This window comes from Suricata suricatta, chromosome 8, assembly GCF_006229205.1.
Source record: "Suricata suricatta isolate VVHF042 chromosome 8, meerkat_22Aug2017_6uvM2_HiC, whole genome shotgun sequence".
Lineage (NCBI taxonomy): Eukaryota > Metazoa > Chordata > Mammalia > Carnivora > Herpestidae > Suricata > Suricata suricatta.
This window is the reverse complement of record NC_043707.1, coordinates 52,567,365-52,586,548: the sequence shown is the minus strand read 5'-3', so window position 1 is coordinate 52,586,548 and position 19,184 is coordinate 52,567,365. Positions and strand designations below refer to the sequence as shown.

Sequence of the window (19,184 nt, the reverse complement as noted above, 5' to 3'; positions counted from 1 at the left end):
TAAGCTGCTATATAACGATTGCCACTTCAGATAGCTGTGAAATTAGGTGATTAACTAGTTGTTACTTAACCTTCTAATTTCTGTATAAGTCTAATTACATGAAATAGAAGTTGGGGTTTTGATTTTTTACTTTGCTTTTCTGTTTGGAGTGTAATTGTAACTACTGTAGTGTAAATGATGGAAAATAATTGCATATGTTTAAAAAATAAACAGAAAAAAAAAGAATTGAAGATACATACCAACTGTGGAAAATTTCTAGGTTATTCTCTAATGGATTAACATTTTTAATGTATGTCAAATATATAGACTAATTTTGGCTTTGTGGTATTTGTGCCAGGTATTAGATTTTTATTTTAGTTTGACTACCTTGGATTCTTTCATCTGTTGCACAGGTAGTGAGAAACAAATAGTACAGTATGGAACAAGAATTGAAGAAGAGAGGTAGGCTAAGCAGAAAAGGAGAGTGAGGAAAGAAATACAGGGTGAAATCAAGATGACAAAATGATATTTAATTAAGGTAAAGACACAATGGTCTCAGGAAACAGCCTGGTTAAGCAAGTAATTTTTTTAATGTCCCAAATAATAGCCACATTTTTCTTGGTTTTTTTTTTTTTTAACCAAGTCACCAGTTGACACGGTATGACTTTTTTTTTTTTTTTTTTTTTGGGGGCCTAACTTAGGTTTATACTCTTGATGTACCAGATGCATTCTATTACTGTTACAGTCCAGACCCTAGTAATGCAAATGGAAAAGATTCTGTTATGGAAGCGATGGCTGCACAGATAGTTACAGTATGTGCTACCCTGGATGAAAACCCTGGAGTAAGATACAAAAGGTAAGACACTAAATACTGTCTATATGTTATGCTTTCCGTTTGATCTCCAGTATACAGGAAAGTAATGTCTCTATGCTTAAGTGTATTGGTTTGCAGAGTTTACTTTGCAAACTTCATGTAAAATTATGTTGTTCCAATAGGAGATTTAACATTTAAAGTTGAAATTTCCAAGCAACTAATAGACTCTTGTTACTAAATTTCAGAGCTTATATTTGATATAATTTGCAAGCACTTTTTAAAAAATTGTTATTTATTTATTTTGAGAGAGAGTGTGTGAGCGGGGAGGAGGAGCAGAAAGGGAAGAGAGAGAACCCTAAGCAGGTTCCACACTGTCAGCGCAGAGCCTGATGCAGGGTTCACACTCATGAACTGTGAGATCATGACCTGCGCTGAGATTAATAGTTGTAAGTTTAACCAACTGAGCCTCCCAGGTGCCCCTTAAATATGTATTTTTTAATGTTTGTTTATTTTGAGAGTGTGAGAGTGAGCGGGGAGGGCAGAGAGAGAGAGAGAGAGAGAAAAAAAATCCCAAGCAGGCCCCCTGCTGTCAACGCTGAGCCCAGCGCAGGGCTCAAACTCAAGAATAGCAAGATCATGACCTGAGCAGAAATCAAGAGTCAGAGGCTCAACTGACTGAGCCAGCCAGGCACCCCCAAGTGGCAGTTCTAAATAGATATTCTGTTTGTGTGTGTGTGTGTTTTTTAAGAGCTAACGTTTGAATTTAATACTGTGTACCTTTATTTGCTTCTTTTTTAAAAATAAGATTTGCTGTGGGGCGCCTGGCTGGCTCAGTTGGTTAAGCACCTGACTTTGGCTCAGGTCATGATCTCACAGTTCACAGGTATGAGCCCCACTTCAGGCTCTTATGCTCCAGTCTTGCTTTGGATTCTGTCTCCCTATCTCTTTCTGCCCCTCTCCTGCTCATACTTGGTCTCTCTCAAAAATAAATAAACATTAAAAAAATTTTTTAATAATAAAAATAAAAATAAAATGTACTGTAAAGTGCATAAATTATATGTACATGGCTTGATAAATCATTCCAAAGTGAACATACCCCTCTAACCCTACCAAGGTCAAGAAATAGAACATAAACAGCATCTCAAAGGTTCTGCTCATGATCCTTCTTGACCACCACCCCCTTTTTTCTCCCTTATGTTCACTACTATCCTGACTTCTTTTTTTTTTTAATTTTTTGATATTTTATTTATTTTTTGATACAGAGAGAGACAGAGCATGAGAGGGGGAGGGGCAGAGAGAGAGAAGGAGACACAGAACCAGAAGCAGGATCCAGGCTCTGAGCTAGCTGTCAGCACATAGCCTGATGTGGGGCTCAAACCCACGAATGTGAGATCTGACCTGAGCTGAAGTCGGAAGCCCAACTGACTGAGCCACCCAGGCACCCCTACTATCCTGACTTCTAACATGTATTTTAGTTCTACCTGATGTTGAACTTGGTAAAAATAGAATCATATGATATTTTTTGTTTCTGCCTTCTTTGTTCAACATTATGTTTTGAGAGTCATCCATATTGTTGTATGTACCCAGACAGCTTGGATTTTAATCTCTGCTAATTACTAGCTGTGTGACCCTTCTGCCCTCAGTTTTCTTATCTATGAAATGAGAATGATAATAGTACCCACCTTATTAAGTTGTTAGAACTCTGTCAAGCATTCGTAATCGTGCATGACACTAGTAAGATGGTAGTAAATATACTATGGTACTACTAGTAAGTAGTATCACTCATTTCTTTTTTTAAAGTTTCTTTAATTTAAACATTTGCATTTGTCAAGTTTGTTGGCGGAGCTGTTTAGTTTCAAATTCATGTACTTTATGTTTAAGTTACATTAAAATCCTACTTGTAATTTCTCAAAGCTTTCCTTTATGTTTTACGGACTTTTAAAGTATAATTCTGACATAAAATTGTTTCCTTATGAAAATATTTTAAAGCTAAACATGTAATAAATTATTCTTTATAGTTGTTGCTTTATGTTTGAGGTATAAAACCTAAAGAGTCTCTAACTCTTTGGAGCCCTCACAATGAGACCCTCCATTTTTGAGATTGGTGTGCTAATTGAGGAGGCTTTTACAACATTTTTTCCTATAGACTCAGAAGTTACACTAATGCCAATGGTCATGAAGTCGTAATTTAGACTATGATTTACCATTCTAGAAGACAGTGATATACAAAATTTTATGCAAAAGATTATATTGGAAAGCTGATTAAATGTTAGCACATTGGGAAATCTCAAATTCATTCAGGAAGGATAATTGGTCAACTCATTGGGAGAGTAATACACTAATATCTAGAAAAGTAAAAATGTTCTTCATAACTCAGCAATTCTACTTTTAGATGTAGAAAAACATACATGGAAATATATTTACAAAGATATTTGTTTCAGTTTTGTTCAAAATATTATAAAATTGAGAGTGATTTAAATGTCCATCTTTAAGAGACACCTGGGTGGCTCAGTTGGTTGGGTATCTGACTTCAGCTTAGGTCATGATCTCATTGTTGGTGAGTTCGAGCCCCACGTCCAGCTCTATGCTGACAGCTTAGAGGATGGGGCCAGCTTCAGATTCCGTGTCTCCCTCTCCCTTTGCCTCTCTCCCACTCACGCTGTCTCTGAAAAAATGAATAAACCTTAAAAAAAATTAGAAAGTCCATCTTTAAGTGGATGAATACATAGAATCCAATATAATCATATGATGGAAAACTGTGTAGAATTAAAGTGAATGAATTTGATATCTGTGTCAACATAGATATCAAACATATATAACATATACTGTTAAACATTTATAAAATAGTAAATACATATAACAGCATTGATATGAAGAATACACACCAAATTCATGTCAGTGGTTGCTACTGAAAGTAGAGAGAGGCAGAAGAGAAGATTAGGAATTGGGAGGGAAATAAAGGGAACTGCAGTTTTATTTATAATGTATTATTTTCTTTAAGAAAATCTGAAGCACATATGATAAAGTTTGCATTTCTAAAATCCAGACAAATTGGTATAATATTATATTTGATGTATTATTTGAAGTTTCCTGTCTTTATAAAATTTTTAATAAATTATGTGGTTTAATTTAATAATTCAGCTTTATGATATTATAACATGTGCTTTGAAAGAAGAATAATTGAACATTTTTTCCACTTATAGTAAACCTCTAGATAATGCCAGTAAGCTTGCCCAGCTTGTTGAAAAAAAGCTTGAAAACTACTACAAGATTGATGAAAAGAGCCTAATAAAGGTAATATATAAAAGGCAAATAGCAATTATGAACAAAGTCTGTCTTATTTCTTCATAAATCAGAAAATTCCTGTTCATTTTCCAGTGTTGATTGGGGAATCATTAACGTAGATCCCCAGTACTGATTTAAGAATAATTAATATAGATGGTAGTGTGAACCTTAATATAGTGTCGTTTAGTGGGGAAGACATAGGTTTTGAAGTAAGCACCGTGTCCAAGCCCTGGCTCTGCCATTTTTAATTCATAGATATGTCAGTTTGGGTAAATCATGTAACATCTCTGTGCCTAAGTTTTCTTAAACTGTAAAATGGGGATAATAAGAATACCTATTTTATAAAGTAGAGGGTTAAATGTGTTATAACTTTTAAAGTTTTTACAATGATATTTGCTGCTGAGTAAACATTTAATAAGTATAGTTATTCTTATTGCCAGCTCTGTGACTTTGTACAACTTAATCTGAGTTGTGTTTTCATCTATAAAATGGATGTGATAAACATATAGCTTGCTTGGTTGGCATGAAGATTAGGTGAATTAACATGTTCAGCACATATAGGAGGTTAGTAAATGGCAGCTGTTATTATTTTATGAAGACAGTATAATGTAATCAGAGACTAAGGTTGAGTCTTGGAGAATACCAGCATTTAGGCTTGGGTTGGAAAATGAAGAGTCTGAGGAAACTGAAGGAGATGGGACCGGGGGCTCAGAAGCCATATTAAATGAACAAAAGAAACTTGATAGTTTAGAAGAGGAGATGGGCAAGGGAAACCCCTGATACAGTGTTCTTTAATAAGTGAAATGAAAAAAATAATACATAGAATGTAGTGGAAGATAGGCAGTAACTTAATCTTCTAACTGAAGTCTTGTAAGGCCTCCCAGAGGAGGAGGCTCTTACGCTTAAAGAATGAGTACAACATGATGGAAGGAGTTTGTTGCTTGGATAACGGGATTCTTTGGCAGAGGCATAGTGAAAAGGGGAAATATACAAAGATAAAATGTTAGTTTACAACTCTAAGAGTTACTAGAGGTCTGGTGAAAGCTGCTCTGTAGTGTAGTTATGAAGACAGTGACTCAGTGTGTAGCATAGTAATAGTCAATGTGTTTTGAATTAAGGAAGAGATACATGATGGGTATGTTAGTAAATATCCTTTTGTCCTTTATGATTTAAAAAAAAAAGGCAAGATCCACAAAAAAATCCTAAACTTGTCCTTTCCATTCTTCTGTATGGGAAATTATACATCCTTCAAATGCTTGATATTTTTCTTTCATTTGAGGACATGATGAAGCATCACCTTCTTTTTGAAGCGTTTCCTGACTCTTCGGGTCAAATACTTCCTCCGTTGTCATAACCCTAAGCCCTGATATAAATCACACCATCTTTTTCATATTTGTATTTTTGAGGACTTTTAACTTAAATGTATGGAGGCTTACTAAATACTAGGCACCAAGTGTTTTATGGTGTTATTACATTAAATCTTTTTTTTTTAAGTTCATTTATTTTTGAGAGAGAGAGAGGCAGAGAGTGGGGGGGAGGGGAAGGACAAAGGATCCAAAGCTGGCTCTGTACTGACAGTAGAGAGCCCAATGTGGGATTCAAATGCACGAACCCTGAGATCATGACCTGAGCCAAAGTCAGACACTTAACCAACTGAGCTACTCAGGTGCCCCTACGTTAAATGTTCACAATAATCTTATAGAGCAGAGGTTCTGGTTATATTTTGTTTTGCAAATGAGAATACTGAGATGCTAAGTTAAGCAATTTGCCCAAAGTCATTTAGCAAGAAAGTGGTCAAGACTGGACTGATACCTGGATCTGTGTGAATCCTGAGCCTGTATTCTTAACCACTGTCTCAAGGTTTAAATGAGTAAATGGTTAAATAAGAAAAATTTTTAAGGCGTTTCTCATGTAATTTACCTATATCTGATGATATACGTAAATAAATAGGAAACATTTATCTCATGAGTTATTTCTCGCTGCTTTAAATAATAATCCAAATAATTTATTATTTTCTAAAATGAAGTGTGTGAAAGATACTAGTATTAACAATACTTTTCCCAGCACTATTATTCACTGTTTAATAATTGCTGCTGTTTGTGAATTAATGATAACAAGGCCTTCATTCTGATTTGCCATCTTAGCTGGTATCAGTATAATGCTTCTAAATAGCATAATGGTGAAGAGCACAGGCATGGAACGAAGCTGACATGGGTTTGAATCTCCATTCTGCTGCTTACTAGCTATGTAATTTAGTCAAGTTACTGGATTTTAAGCTTTAATGCCGTCGTCATAGAGAGATATAATGCCTGCCTCACAGGTTGTTATAAGAATTAAATTACATATATATTTTTTGCTTAGCACATGTGTAATACAAAGAGCCGAAGTAATGACTGTTGTTTATAATTTATATCAGTTTTATTGTTTATGGAGCTGAATTCCTAAGAAAATGGATTTAGTGCAAGGCAGATGTTACTTTTTTAAAACAAATTTTCACAATGTTGTAATATTGAATTTAGCCCCTTAATCTAAGTTTTCAGTTTTGTAGTCTTGCTTTTTCCCCGTATTGTGCCACTCCAATTTTTCTATTTTAATAGAACTTGACGTTCTTGAGAATGAGACGGAAGTTAGGGAGAGTCTGCTTTTGTTTTCTGAGTTATTAACAAGGTGTTCACACAAATTGAAGTTTCTGAAGATAATTTTATCTTGTTATTCCAGGGTAAAACTCATTCCCAGCTCATAATAATTGATCGTGGCTTTGATCCTGTGTCCACTGTCCTTCATGAACTGACCTTTCAGGCAATGGCATATGATCTGCTGCCAATTGAGAATGATACATACAAGCAAGTATATCTTGAAGGGCATATAAAGGGCATATACAAAGAACATAGAGGATATGAGCATTTAATGACTGTAGGCACTGGAAAGCTGAAGCCCCTCTACCTTTGTTATTCAGAAACTTTATTATTCTCTTATCCCTGTAGTCATAATGTATTAAATACCTTGACCTTGTAAGTTAATGGGTAATTTGACTGCTCTGAAGCTTTTATGGTAGTTGCTTCCTTAACTGTCTACAACAAAACTACATTTAAACCAGTGGAATTTGGACTTATGTTAAGAGTAAATACCAGGCCCACTACTGTATTTATTGACGTGGAAACCATATTCAAACTTGTTAGGCTATAATTATTCTGAATCACACACCCAAAGGTATCTGTGTGTATGTCTTGTCAATATAATATCTTTAAGATTAGAAGACTGGAAAACTGAATAGGATAGCTATTGAGAATAGACATAGTTTTATTAATTTGGTACCTATTGACTTAATTCTGATATAAATAAGCATATTTACTTCAAAAGTAAGGCCAAATAGCTAAATGAAAAGTGAAATAATTTTTCTATTAGGGAACAATTTTACTGTATTTTTGTGAGTCATTATGAGTGTGTGTGTGTGTATATATATACATATATACACAGACTTAGATATATTTCATGAAATATATATATATATAATATACAGACTTAGATATATTTCATGTTATTTGATGTCATATCTCTACGTCCAAATTGGCATTTTTCAGCTAAGACTTACTACTTGAAATGAAAATTAGTTTTCTGAAATGTTTAAAATCAGTAATTTTAATAAATCAAAAAGCTCTTTTTTATTGTAAGTATTTTATATATTTTCTATTGTGTGCTTATTTGCATTCTGGTCAAATCCTGGCTTCTGAATTTCTCTCATGTAATTTATTACATCTGATGACATAGAGAAACCAATATAGCTTATTTTTCTAATATAAAAGTAGTTTCAAACAGTTTATTGAGAATTTTCAGAAGAGATTAATACTGTTTACCTCTGTTGTCCTTTAGTCTGTAAACCTGCACTGCCCCAGAGACTAGAAAGGAATGAAACTAAGAGACACTGAAGGACTTGGCTCCAGACATTTCAGGCAGTTCTAACCTAGTATTTAAAATATTTATCCCTCTTAGCTTTGCTGGCAAGGGAAGAAAGTTTTAATTTTTTTAAGAATAAGGGAGAGATCTATTTTTTTTTTTCAAGCCAGTGATACTTTTTAGGAATCAAAAAAGTCCAGGAATAAGATGAGATGAAAGTTTGAACTCCCTATGGTTTGTGCTCCATTACAATTGTTAATGGAGACAGTACAAAGCAGGAAATTCAGAGTATCCGTATTTTTTTATATTGGTAATTTCTGTAAATGTACTCTTAAAATGGGGTTGTCATCATCTTTAGTATTATCAGGCTTGCTGTTTTAATCTTTATAAATCCAAAGTTAAAGGTATTATGTAAGTACAGAGTGATTTTTTAAATGGCAAATAGGTTGCTCTGTCTTTAATGTGTCTTCTGATTAAGCACAGTCCTTCTCTACCTTTGGGTATCTGCAATTAATTAAGACTACATAGGTAAATGGTTTTATAGGTGGGGCCTATAATTTTTGGAGCTACAGGAATGGGATTATATTCATACAGTAGAGATCTACATTTATTATCTACAGTCTAAAGCTGGTGAAGTCCAAAGCTGTCCTTCCTAATCTTGGCTCAGGAAATTGACAGTTCCAAAGATGATTGAATCTCCCTAGCTCTGCAGATAGAAGGAGGCTATCTGCATTAAAAAAGAAGGGAGATCTTACATTTGGGGATGCAGTCAAGAAGTCCATTTTGAGTAATTTCATGAACCCCTTGAATTTCTGCTCACATTGTAGGACTCATTAAGGGAATAAAAAATTTTTATGACTGCATTGGTTTTTCTCTCATTTCCTTTCTCATTCTTCATTGGAGATATGGTTATAGGATTAGGGAAGAATATAGAAACAGATGATACATGTTTATGAATTTGTATACTTGGATACATGTTTGTGAAAATGTGAACTCCGAAACACCTTCAATATTTAATAGACTACATTGGGGGTGACATTTAATAGGTGTTAATAGTTGTGCTTATGGCTATTAACACATCAAAATAGTATTTTAAGCAGTTAGAACACATTGTTAATATAAATTCAGTCTTGTTCTTAGAGTCAATTGTAGAACGTTGAATTTTTCATAAAATACCATTTTGCTGGACTAAAACTCTATAATATAACTGAATCTAACATTTGAAAGCAAAAATGTCTTGGTAGATGTAGCACTTTGATTTTGAATGTAAGAATACTAGTATGCTGTAGTTTAGAGTAGATACTCATTATCCTGAAATAATGGATTGAATATATGTATTGTTGAGTTTCTTGAGCTATGTCTTGAAACTATTGTTTGTAAAAATGTTTCTTCCACTTTAGGTGGGAGATAATTCAAAAGCTTTATATTTCTGTCTGCTTGTAGATACAAAACAGATGGGAAAGAAAAGGAGGCCGTCCTTGAGGAAGATGATGACCTCTGGGTCAGAATTCGACATCGGCATATTGCAGTTGTATTAGAGTATGTGAAACCATTTTAATTCTTATTCTGTATTTTATAGGCACTAAGTATCTGAAAATACATTTTGTAATCTTAAAATATTTCTGTAAAGAGTTAGACCTTAGAAATCTAAATAATTTTCTCAAATTTGACAGGGAAATTCCCAAACTAATGAAGGAAATTTCATCAACAAAGAAAGCAACAGAAGGAAAGGTAATAAGAGTTTTATTTAACATTCAAACTAATGATGATGAATTTTAAAGTTTGTTTAAAATGTTTAATTATTTAATTTTCCATTTTGGGAAATTTCTAACATACACTGAAGTAGAGAAAATGAACTACCAGGTACCCATTACCTAGTCTCAACAGTTAGCAACATTTTGTCTGTCTTGTTTCATTTGAGTTTGAGGGGTTTATTTATTTATTTTTTTTTTAGCATTTATTTAGTTTTGAGAGAGATGGAAGAGAAGCAGGAGAGGGGCAGAGAAAGAGTGAGATACAGAATTTGAAGCAGCTCCAGGCTTTGAGCTGTCAGCACCAAGCCCGATGTGGGGCTCGAACCCAAAAACCAGGAGATCATGATGTGAGCCGCAGTCGGATGCTTAACTGACTGAGCCACCCAGGTGCCCCTGGGTTTATTTTTTTATTTATTTTTTAATTTTTTAATGTTTTATTTATTTTTGATACAGACAGAGACAGAGCATGAAAGGGGGAGGGGCAGAGATAGAAGGAGACACAGAAATGGAAGCAGGCTCCAGGCTCTGAGCTAGCTGTCAGCACAGAGCCCGACGCGGGGCTTGAACTCACGAACGTGAGATCTGACCTGAGCCGAAGTCGGAGGCTTAACCGACTGAGCCACCCAGGCGCCCCTGGGTTTATTTTTAAAAGGTCATTAGAGGTGCCTGGATGGCTCAGTCAGTGTCTAACTTTGGCTCAGGTGATAATCATCCAGTTTGTGAGTTCAAGCCCCATGTCAGGTTCTGTGCTGACAGAAGCCTGGAGCCTTCGTTGGATTCTGTTTCTCCCTCTCCCTCTCTCTCTGCCCTTCCCCTACTCACACTCTTTGTCTCTTTCCCTCTCTCTCTCAAAACTAAATAAAAAATATTAAAAAAAATAAAAATAAAAAGCCATTTAAGTCAATTTCATCAATGCATTCTTGTTGGATTTTTTAATATTGAGATGTGATTTACCCAAGTGCACAAATCTTAAGTATATATTGAGCAACCATATATATATATCAAAATAGAGAGCATTTACATCATTCCAAAAGATTACACAGTAACGTTATTTATGAATAAAGGAAATTTAGCCTGATCCTTTCCAATCTTTATACATTTACAATAGTTTATTTATTTTGAGAGAAAGAGAGAGGACACGTGCACAAGTGGGGAGGTGTCAGGGAGAGAGAGAATCCCAAGCAGACTCCCTCTTGTCACCACAGAGCCTGATGCAGGGCTCAGACCCACAAAACCGTGAGATCATGACCTGAGCCAAAACCAAGAGCCAGAACTTCAACTAGCTGAGCCATCCCGTTGCCCCTACAATGTTTGTCTCTTAATTGGAACATTTAGTTCATAAATATTTCATATAAGTATTGATATAGTTGAGTTTATGTCTACTATCTTATTTGTTTCTATTTGTTTTATCCTTTTGTCTTTTTTTTGTCACCTTTATGTATTGTCTTTTTTTAAAAAAATTATTCCATTTTATCTTCAATATAAATTTGTCTCTTAGCATCCTTCTTATAGTCATTATGTTGGGTATTACTAAATGTATCCTTATATTATCACAGTCTACCTTAAAGTGTACTTTTACCATGTCCTGATAATTCAAAACCCTTATAAAATTTTAAGTACATTTACCCCCTTCTTCTTTTGGCTATTGTTGTGTATTTTACTTTAACATGTGCTTATAAATTTGAGATGCTATTATTTAACTTCTCAATAGATTTTTATATTGCCCTCATATTAAGAGATCTGTTGTTACTTATAACTCTTCAGTTTTTCCAAGGGCTAGATGAATTCTCTCAACTTTTATTTTATCGGAGGATGTCTTTGTTTTGCAAGCTTTTCAGCTACACTTTTGCTACATTTAAAATTTGAGATTAGCAGTTTCCCTTTCAGCAATGAAGATCGCAAAAACATCACCTTCTGGCTATCGTATTTTATGTTAAATCAGCTGTCATGTTATTGTCCTGAAGATAAAGTGGCTTTTTAAAGATTTTTCATTTATCTTTGATTTTTAACAAGCCATCATATTTCTTACTATAATGTGTATATTGTATATAATGTATATATATAATGTGTAAAATATTTATCTTCCTTGGGTTTGTTGGATTTCTTAAATCACTGATTAATAACTTTCATCATATTTATAAAAATTGTTGGTTATTTATTTCCTCATGTTTTTCCTAATTTTTCTCTGCTCCTTCTAGGACTCCATTCACTTGTGTTTTAGAGGTGGTTTTTTTTTTGTTTTTTTTTTTTACCATATTCTACAGCTTTTACATTCTGTTCTTTTTTTCCCCATATTCCCCTCTCTACTTTAATTGAATATTTTCTGTTAACCTGACTTGGAGTCTCCTATTTCTGTCTGTTTTGTGACCAATTTACTGTTAAACCCATTGTATGTGTTATTCTTAAATTGATTCATAAAATTTACCCTCTATAGTATAAAATTCTATTAATTTCGACAAATTCATATGATCACATAACCACAGTCAAGTTACAGAATAGTTCCACCACTTCCCCCAAATTCCCTTGTATCTCTTTGTAGACAACCTCTCTGTATAATTCTGATCTCCTAATCTGTTTTCTGTGTCTATGGTTTTGCCTTTTCTAGAATGTCGTCTAAATGGGATAATACAGTATTGATTTTTCTCACTTACCATAATGCACTTGGCATTCATGTTGGATGTATCACTTTAATGCTCAGTAGTATTTCACTGTGTTTATCTTTATCTATTCCCAAGTTGCTGAACATTGAAATTTTTTTCAAATTTTTGGCAATTATGAATAAGGCCAGTATAAAACATTCAGATTTTGTGTAAAAAGATGTTTTCATTCACTTGGGTAAATGATTAAGAGTTAGATTGCTGGGTCACACAGTGAATGTATGTTTAACTTTGTAAGAAAATTCCAAACTACTGTGGCTATACTACTTTATAGTCCCTCCAGTAATGTAAAGGAGTCACTATATTTTTTATTTTTTTCTTTTACTTATCAGTAATAGTTTTACTTATTTTTAAAATATAATTTATTGTCAAATTGGTTTCCGTACAACACCCAGTGCCCATCCCAACAAGTGCCCTTCCCATCACCCACTTTCCCCTCTTCCCCACGCCCCCCATGAACCCTCAGTTCTCAGTATTTAAGAGTTTCGCATGGTTCACTTCCCTCTCTCCCTGTAACTTTTTTCCCTCTTCCCCTTCCCTATGGTCTTCTGATAAGTTTCTCAAAATCCACATATGAGTGAAAACATATAGTATCTGTCTTTCTCTTACTGACTGATTTCACTTAGGATAATACCTTCCAGTTCCATCCATGTTGTTGCAAATGGCCAGATTTCATTCTTTCTCATTGCCAAGTAGTATTCCATTGTATATGTAAACCACATCTTCTTGATCCATTCATCAGTTGATGGACTTTTAGGCTCTTTTCATGATTTGGCTATTGTTGAATGTGCTGCTATGAACATTGGGGTACATATGCCCCTGTGTATCAGCACTGCTGTATCCTTTGAGTAAATTCCTAGGAGTGCTATTGCTGGGTCATAGGGTAGTTCTATTTTTAATTTGTTTTTGATTTCTAATATTGCATTTAATTCCAAGACACCCATTGAATTTTTAAAATAAATTCTAATTTTCTATTGAAATACTATATCTTTTCATCCATTCACTTCATCTTTTCCTCTGTTTTCTTTAACAAATATGTTATTTTTGAATTCCTTGTCTGCTAACTCCAACATCTGGATCGTCATGGGTATACCTTTTTTTTCTTTTTTAAATCCCAGTATAGTAAACATACAGTGTTATATTAGTTTCAGGTATACAATATAGTGATTCAGCAATTCCATATCATGATTCAGTGCTCATCATGATAAGTGTACTTTTTTTTTAATAGTTTATTGTCAAATTGGTTTCCATATAATACCCAGTGTTTCTCCCCACAAGTGCCCCCCCCCCTGACCATCATCCCCCCCCCCCCCCCCCCCCCTCCGTCCCTGGTTTGTTTTCAGTATTCAGTAGTCTCCCTTGATCTGTGTCCCTCATTCTCCCCCGCTCTCTTTCCCCCTTCCTCTCCCCATGGTCCCCTGCCAGGTCTCTCCTGTTAGACCTATGAATACAAACATATGGTATCTATCCTTCTCTGCCTGACTTATTTCGCTTAGCATGACACCCTCAAGGTCCATCCACTTTGCTACAAATGGCCATATTTCATTCTTCCTCATTGCCATATAGTACTTCATTGTATATATATACCATATCTTCTTGATCCATTCATCAGTTGATAGACATTTAGGCTCTTTCCATGATTTGGCTATTGTAGAAAGTGCCGCTATGAACATTGGGGTACATGTGCTCCTATGCATCAGCACTTCTGTATTCTCTGGGTAAATCCCTAGCAGTGCTATTGCTGGGTCATAGGGGACTTCTATCGATAGTTTTTTGATAAGTGTACTCTTAACATTTATTCATTTTTGAAAGACTGAGACAGAGGTGAGTGGGGGAGAGGCCCAGAGAGAGGGAAACACAGAATCCAAAGTAGGCTCCAGTCTCTGAGCTGTCAGCACAGAGGCCGACACAGAGCTCGAACTCACAGACCACAAGATCATGACCTGAGCCACCCAGGCACCCTGATAAGTGTACTCTTAATCCCCTTCACCTATTTCACCTATCCCTCCACCCACACCATCTCTGGTAACCATCAGTTCTCTGTAGTTAAAAGAGTCTGTTTTTTGGTTTGTCTCTTCTTTGTTCTTTTGTTTTTTTAGATTCCACATGAGTGAAATCATATAATATTTGTCTTTCTCTGACTTATTTCACTAGCATTATACCCTATAGATTCAACCATGTTGCACATGGCAAGATGTCATTCTTTTTTTTACATTTGAGTAGTATTCCATTTTGTATGTATACCGCATCTTCTTGGTTTTGGGTCTACTTTTATTGACTATCACTTCAGTATTGATCACTTTTTTTTTTGTCTTGTATGTCCAGCAATATTTTAATGTTTGTTGGACATCGCAGATAACATATTACAGAAGCTCTAGATGATGTTTTCTCTTCAAAGAGTATTGAGTTCTGTTCTGACAGGTATTTAATCTGCTGATGAATAACCTTAATTCTGATGAGACTTCATGTCAGGCACTGTTATGGGGAGCATATTTCCTTAGTTCAGAGACATAGGCCTAGAACTTAATCTCTGGGGATGTTTCCTTAACACGGTCTTCTTTTTTTTTTTTTTTAATGTTTTATCTATTTTTGAGAGAGAGAGACTGCATGAGCAGGGGAGGGTCAGAGAGAGAGGGAGACACAGAATCCAAAGATAGGCTCAGGCTCTGAGCTAGCTGTCAGCACAGAGCCCAACATGGGGCTCGAACCCACGAACCATGAGATCATGACCTGAGCCGAAGTCAGACGCTTAACTGACTGAGCAACCTAGGTGCCCCAACACTGTCTTCTTTGGATTAGAGAATGCCAGTATTTTAGCACCAAGACCCATCTGAAATCTCTGTTTAGCATTTAGCCACCCAGCGGTTGTTCTGTGCTAGGCCATTTTTTTTTAAGTTTTTTTTTTTAATGTTTTATTTAGTTTTGAAAGACAGAGACAGAATGCAAGCAGGAGAGGGGCAGAGAGAGAGGGAGACACAGAATCCAAAGACAGGCTCAGGCTCTGAGCTAGCTGTCAGCACAAAGCCCAACATGGGGCTCAAACCCACGAACCATGAGATCATGACCCGAGCCAAAGTTGAATGCTTAACCAACTGAGCCTCCCACGTGTCCCTCTGTGTTAGGCCTTTAAAAGTTTTGCTCGTTACCTGTACAGGTTAGTGTTTGCCAGGGATCCAAAGGCAACCTGTCTTTGAGTTATATCTTTGACTTATGTTGTGACTGGCTCTTTTTCTCTAGCACCCTGCCCCCCAAACCCTATCTCACCAGCCCCAAACTTTGACCTCTTTTTCCTCTGCCTGGAGAAACTAGTGATTTTACTTGAATTCTCTTTCCTTCCACCATGTTTTTAAAAGTGTCCCAAGAAAAAGCTAGGGTGAGTGCAGGGATCACCTTCTTTGCTTTCTTCTGCTTTCATATCTTAGCTGTGAACAGTTTTTCTTAGCCATTGCCTGAGAGCTATTGTCTTATTTATTTTGTCCAATTCAATTTTTGGGGGGGGAGGTAGAATAACTTTGATATTAGCTACTTTATTGTGACTGAAACTGGAAGACTTTTGAATTTTTTTTAATTTGCCAAATATTTAGAAAATTAACAATAAAACTACAAGATTTAAAAATTGTTATATAGAATACCAGAATTATAAGTTTGCTATAAAGATGTTTGATTTTTTTCTAGACATCACTTAGTGCTCTTGCACAACTGATGAAAAAGATGCCCCATTTCCGTAAACAGATTACTAAGGTAAGTAAGTAAGCAGTATTGGACATGAGACACTTGATCATTTTTAGTTTGTTAGTTGTCCAGTTCTATAGTCAGGTTTAGTAGTGGGTGTCATGGGATAGTGGTGTTAGTTATCCTCTAAAATTTTATTCTAGGTCTAGGAAATATTCCAAATATTCAAGCTTCTCTGTAGTGTTCTCTGTATACAATCTAGATTCATCCAGATCCAGCTTCAACTTTTTATACCTTTGTCTTGAACAGCCAGAGAATTTTGTAGTTATCACCTTAAAAAGAAAATTTAATTTTGGATTGACCAGTGGTTGTCGCTCTACTTGGTTCTTTAATAGTTATGTGTTAGTAGGTGAGAGCAGTGAAGCCAGGTTGGCAGGGAAACTTTCTTTCTTTCTTTCTTTTTTTTTTTTTTTTTTTTTGCTGTTCAGTCTTTCTTATGAGTCATTGTAAGAATAATCTTAACTCATTTTTTATCATATGACACCCTAATCAAGAACCAATAATATAAATTCAGACTTTAAGGAGTTAGCTATTTTTCGTTCTCTTCGTTTTCATTACTCTTAAACCTGACACATATTCAACCCTTTTGTTTTTTGCTGTCTGTTGATTATCCCCTGTGGACCATGTTAATTCTCACTTTTTTCCCTTCCTTGAACTATTTTCCTTGCTTTACATGGTACCTACTTTCTGCCCAAGCCCATAATTTTCTTCAGGCCCATCTCACAAGTTTAGTATTAGCAGTTGCTCAAAAAGAAATGATAATGTTTTAAATGACTGATTTGTTTTTCAGCAAGTCGTTCATCTTAACTTAGCAGAAGATTGCATGAGTAAATTCAAGCCTAATATAGAAAAGCTCTGCAAAAGTGAACAGGTATGTACAGAGTGAGAAATACGTATGTCCTAATAAATTTCCAGAATGAACTTTGTAAAGTTCAGCAAATGAACTTTGCTAAATCACAGAATCTCTCTTAGAAGGGGACTCAACTAGGAAGTATTTAAATATATCACTATCCACCAGCATTATAATGTAGCTATAAGTAGCATAGTAAGTAGTCTCTCCTAATCTACTATTATGTGTGTTTGGTTAAATGGTATAACTTAAGTATTCAGAACATTGTTTCAGAGTAGCACTGTTGTCAGGCCTTTCTCAGTAGGCCCAACATTTATTTTTTGTAATTTTTAAAAATGTTTCTTATTTTATTTTTGAGAGACAGAGAGAGCATGAGCAGGGGAGGGTCAGAGAGAGAGGGAGACACAGAATCCGAAATAGTCTCCAGGCTCTGAGCTAGCTGTCAGCACAGAGTCCAACGCGGGGCTCAAACCCACAAACTATGAGATCATGACCTGAGCTGAAGCCAGATGCTTAACTGACTGAGCCACCCAGGCACCCCAGTAGGTCCAACATTTAATGCAGCATCCTGCTGAGTATTGTATTGGCACATTTAACTTGTTTTAGAGTTTAATGCCAAAACTATTTAGTGCTAAGAGAAATAGAATGCAAGCCATATGTAATTTCACAGTAAGAGAGGGAGTGAGAAGTAATCCCAAGCAGGCTCTGCACCATCAGCAAATAGCCTGATGCAGGGCTCAAACAACAAACTGTGAGATCATGACCTGAGCCAAAACCAAGAGTCAGATGCTTAGCCAGCTGAGCCACCCAGACACCTCTGACTCTTGAACAAGGATCAGGGGCACTGACCCCACACACAGTAAAAATCCACATATAACTTTTGATTCTGCCAAAACTTAACTACTAATAACCTGTTGACCAGAAGCCTTACTGATAGCATAAGCAGTTAACACATATTTTGTATGCTCAACTTATTAAATACTATATCCTTATGGTATTGTAAGCTAGAGAAATGAAATGTTTCTAAGAAAATTATAAGGAAGAGAAAATATATTTAAAGTACTGTGCTGGGGTGCTTGGATTGCTTAGTCAGTTGAGTGTCCAACTCTTGATTTTGGCTCAGCTTGTGATCTCTCTACCCCTCCCCCACTCATGTGCCTGCACAGGTACACATACTTTCTCCCTCTAAATTAATTAATTAATTAAAATGCTGTGCCAAAGTGGTGCAGCTACTCTGGAAAACAGTATGGAGTTTCCTCAAAAAGTTAAAAATAGGACTACCCTATGATCTAACAATTGCAGTGCTAGGTATTTACCCAAGTATGCAAAAACACTGATTTAAAGGGCCACATGCACCCCAATATTTATAGCATTATCAACAATAGTCAAATTATGGAAAGAGCCCAAGTGTCCATCGACTGATGAATGGATAAAGAAGTGAGGTGTATGTGTGAGTGTTAGTGTGAGTGTGTGTACATACACACAAAGGAATATTACCCAGCCATAAAAAAAAGAATGAACTTGCCATTTGCAACAACGTGGATGGAGCTAGAGAGTATTAAGCCAAACAAAATGAGGCAGTTAGAGAAAGACAAATACCATATAATTTCACTCATATGTGGAATTGAAGAAACAAAGCAAATGAATGTTGGCGGGAGGGGAAGAGAGAGAGGCAAACCAAGAAACAGACTCTTAACTATAGAGAACAAACTAATAGTTACAGGAGGGGAAATGAGTGGGAAGATGGGCTAGATGGGTGATAGGTATTAAATAAATAAACTTAAAAAGAAAAAAATCTGTAAGTGGACCCACACACTTCTAACCTGTGTTGTTCAGGGGCCAACTGTAGTCATATTAAAAGGTAAAAAGAAACATGTATATAACTATAATATATATAGTTTAATAATATACTTGACTTACCCTAATAAATTCAAAATATTATTTCAACATATAATCAATATAAAAATTATTAGTGATATTTTACATTCCTTTTTATAAACTGTCTTCAAAATCTGATGTTTTCACTTGTAAGCACATCTTTTAAAAAAAAATTTTTTTTAGCATTTTATTAATTTTTGAGAGACAGAGACAGCATGATCAGGGGAGGGGTAGAGAGAGAGGGAGACACAGAATCTGAAGCAGGTTCCAGGCTCTAAGCAATCAATAAAGAGCCCGATGCAAGGCTTGAATCCACAAACCGTGAGATCATGACCTGAGCC

The 19,184-nt window shown here is 35.5% G+C and overlaps 1 protein-coding gene across 3 annotated transcripts in view; it reads left to right on the top strand.

The window, feature by feature from the left end:
* STXBP3 (syntaxin binding protein 3) overlaps positions 1–19,184 on the top strand; it is a 56,895-nt gene that overhangs the window by 28,384 nt on the left and 9,327 nt on the right. For all 3 annotated transcript variants that reach the window (XR_003911901.1, XM_029948143.1, XM_029948144.1), the window contains exons 7-13: positions 681–835; positions 3,997–4,087; positions 6,797–6,921; positions 9,416–9,511; positions 9,646–9,703; positions 16,059–16,124; positions 16,906–16,986. Coding sequence is in view for 2 of the 3 variants with exons in the window: in XM_029948143.1 (XP_029804003.1) it covers positions 681–835; positions 3,997–4,087; positions 6,797–6,921; positions 9,416–9,511; positions 9,646–9,703; positions 16,059–16,124; positions 16,906–16,986 (672 nt within the window). In the remaining variant the exon portion in view is untranslated. The remainder of the gene's footprint in view (positions 1–680; positions 836–3,996; positions 4,088–6,796; positions 6,922–9,415; positions 9,512–9,645; positions 9,704–16,058; positions 16,125–16,905; positions 16,987–19,184) is intronic.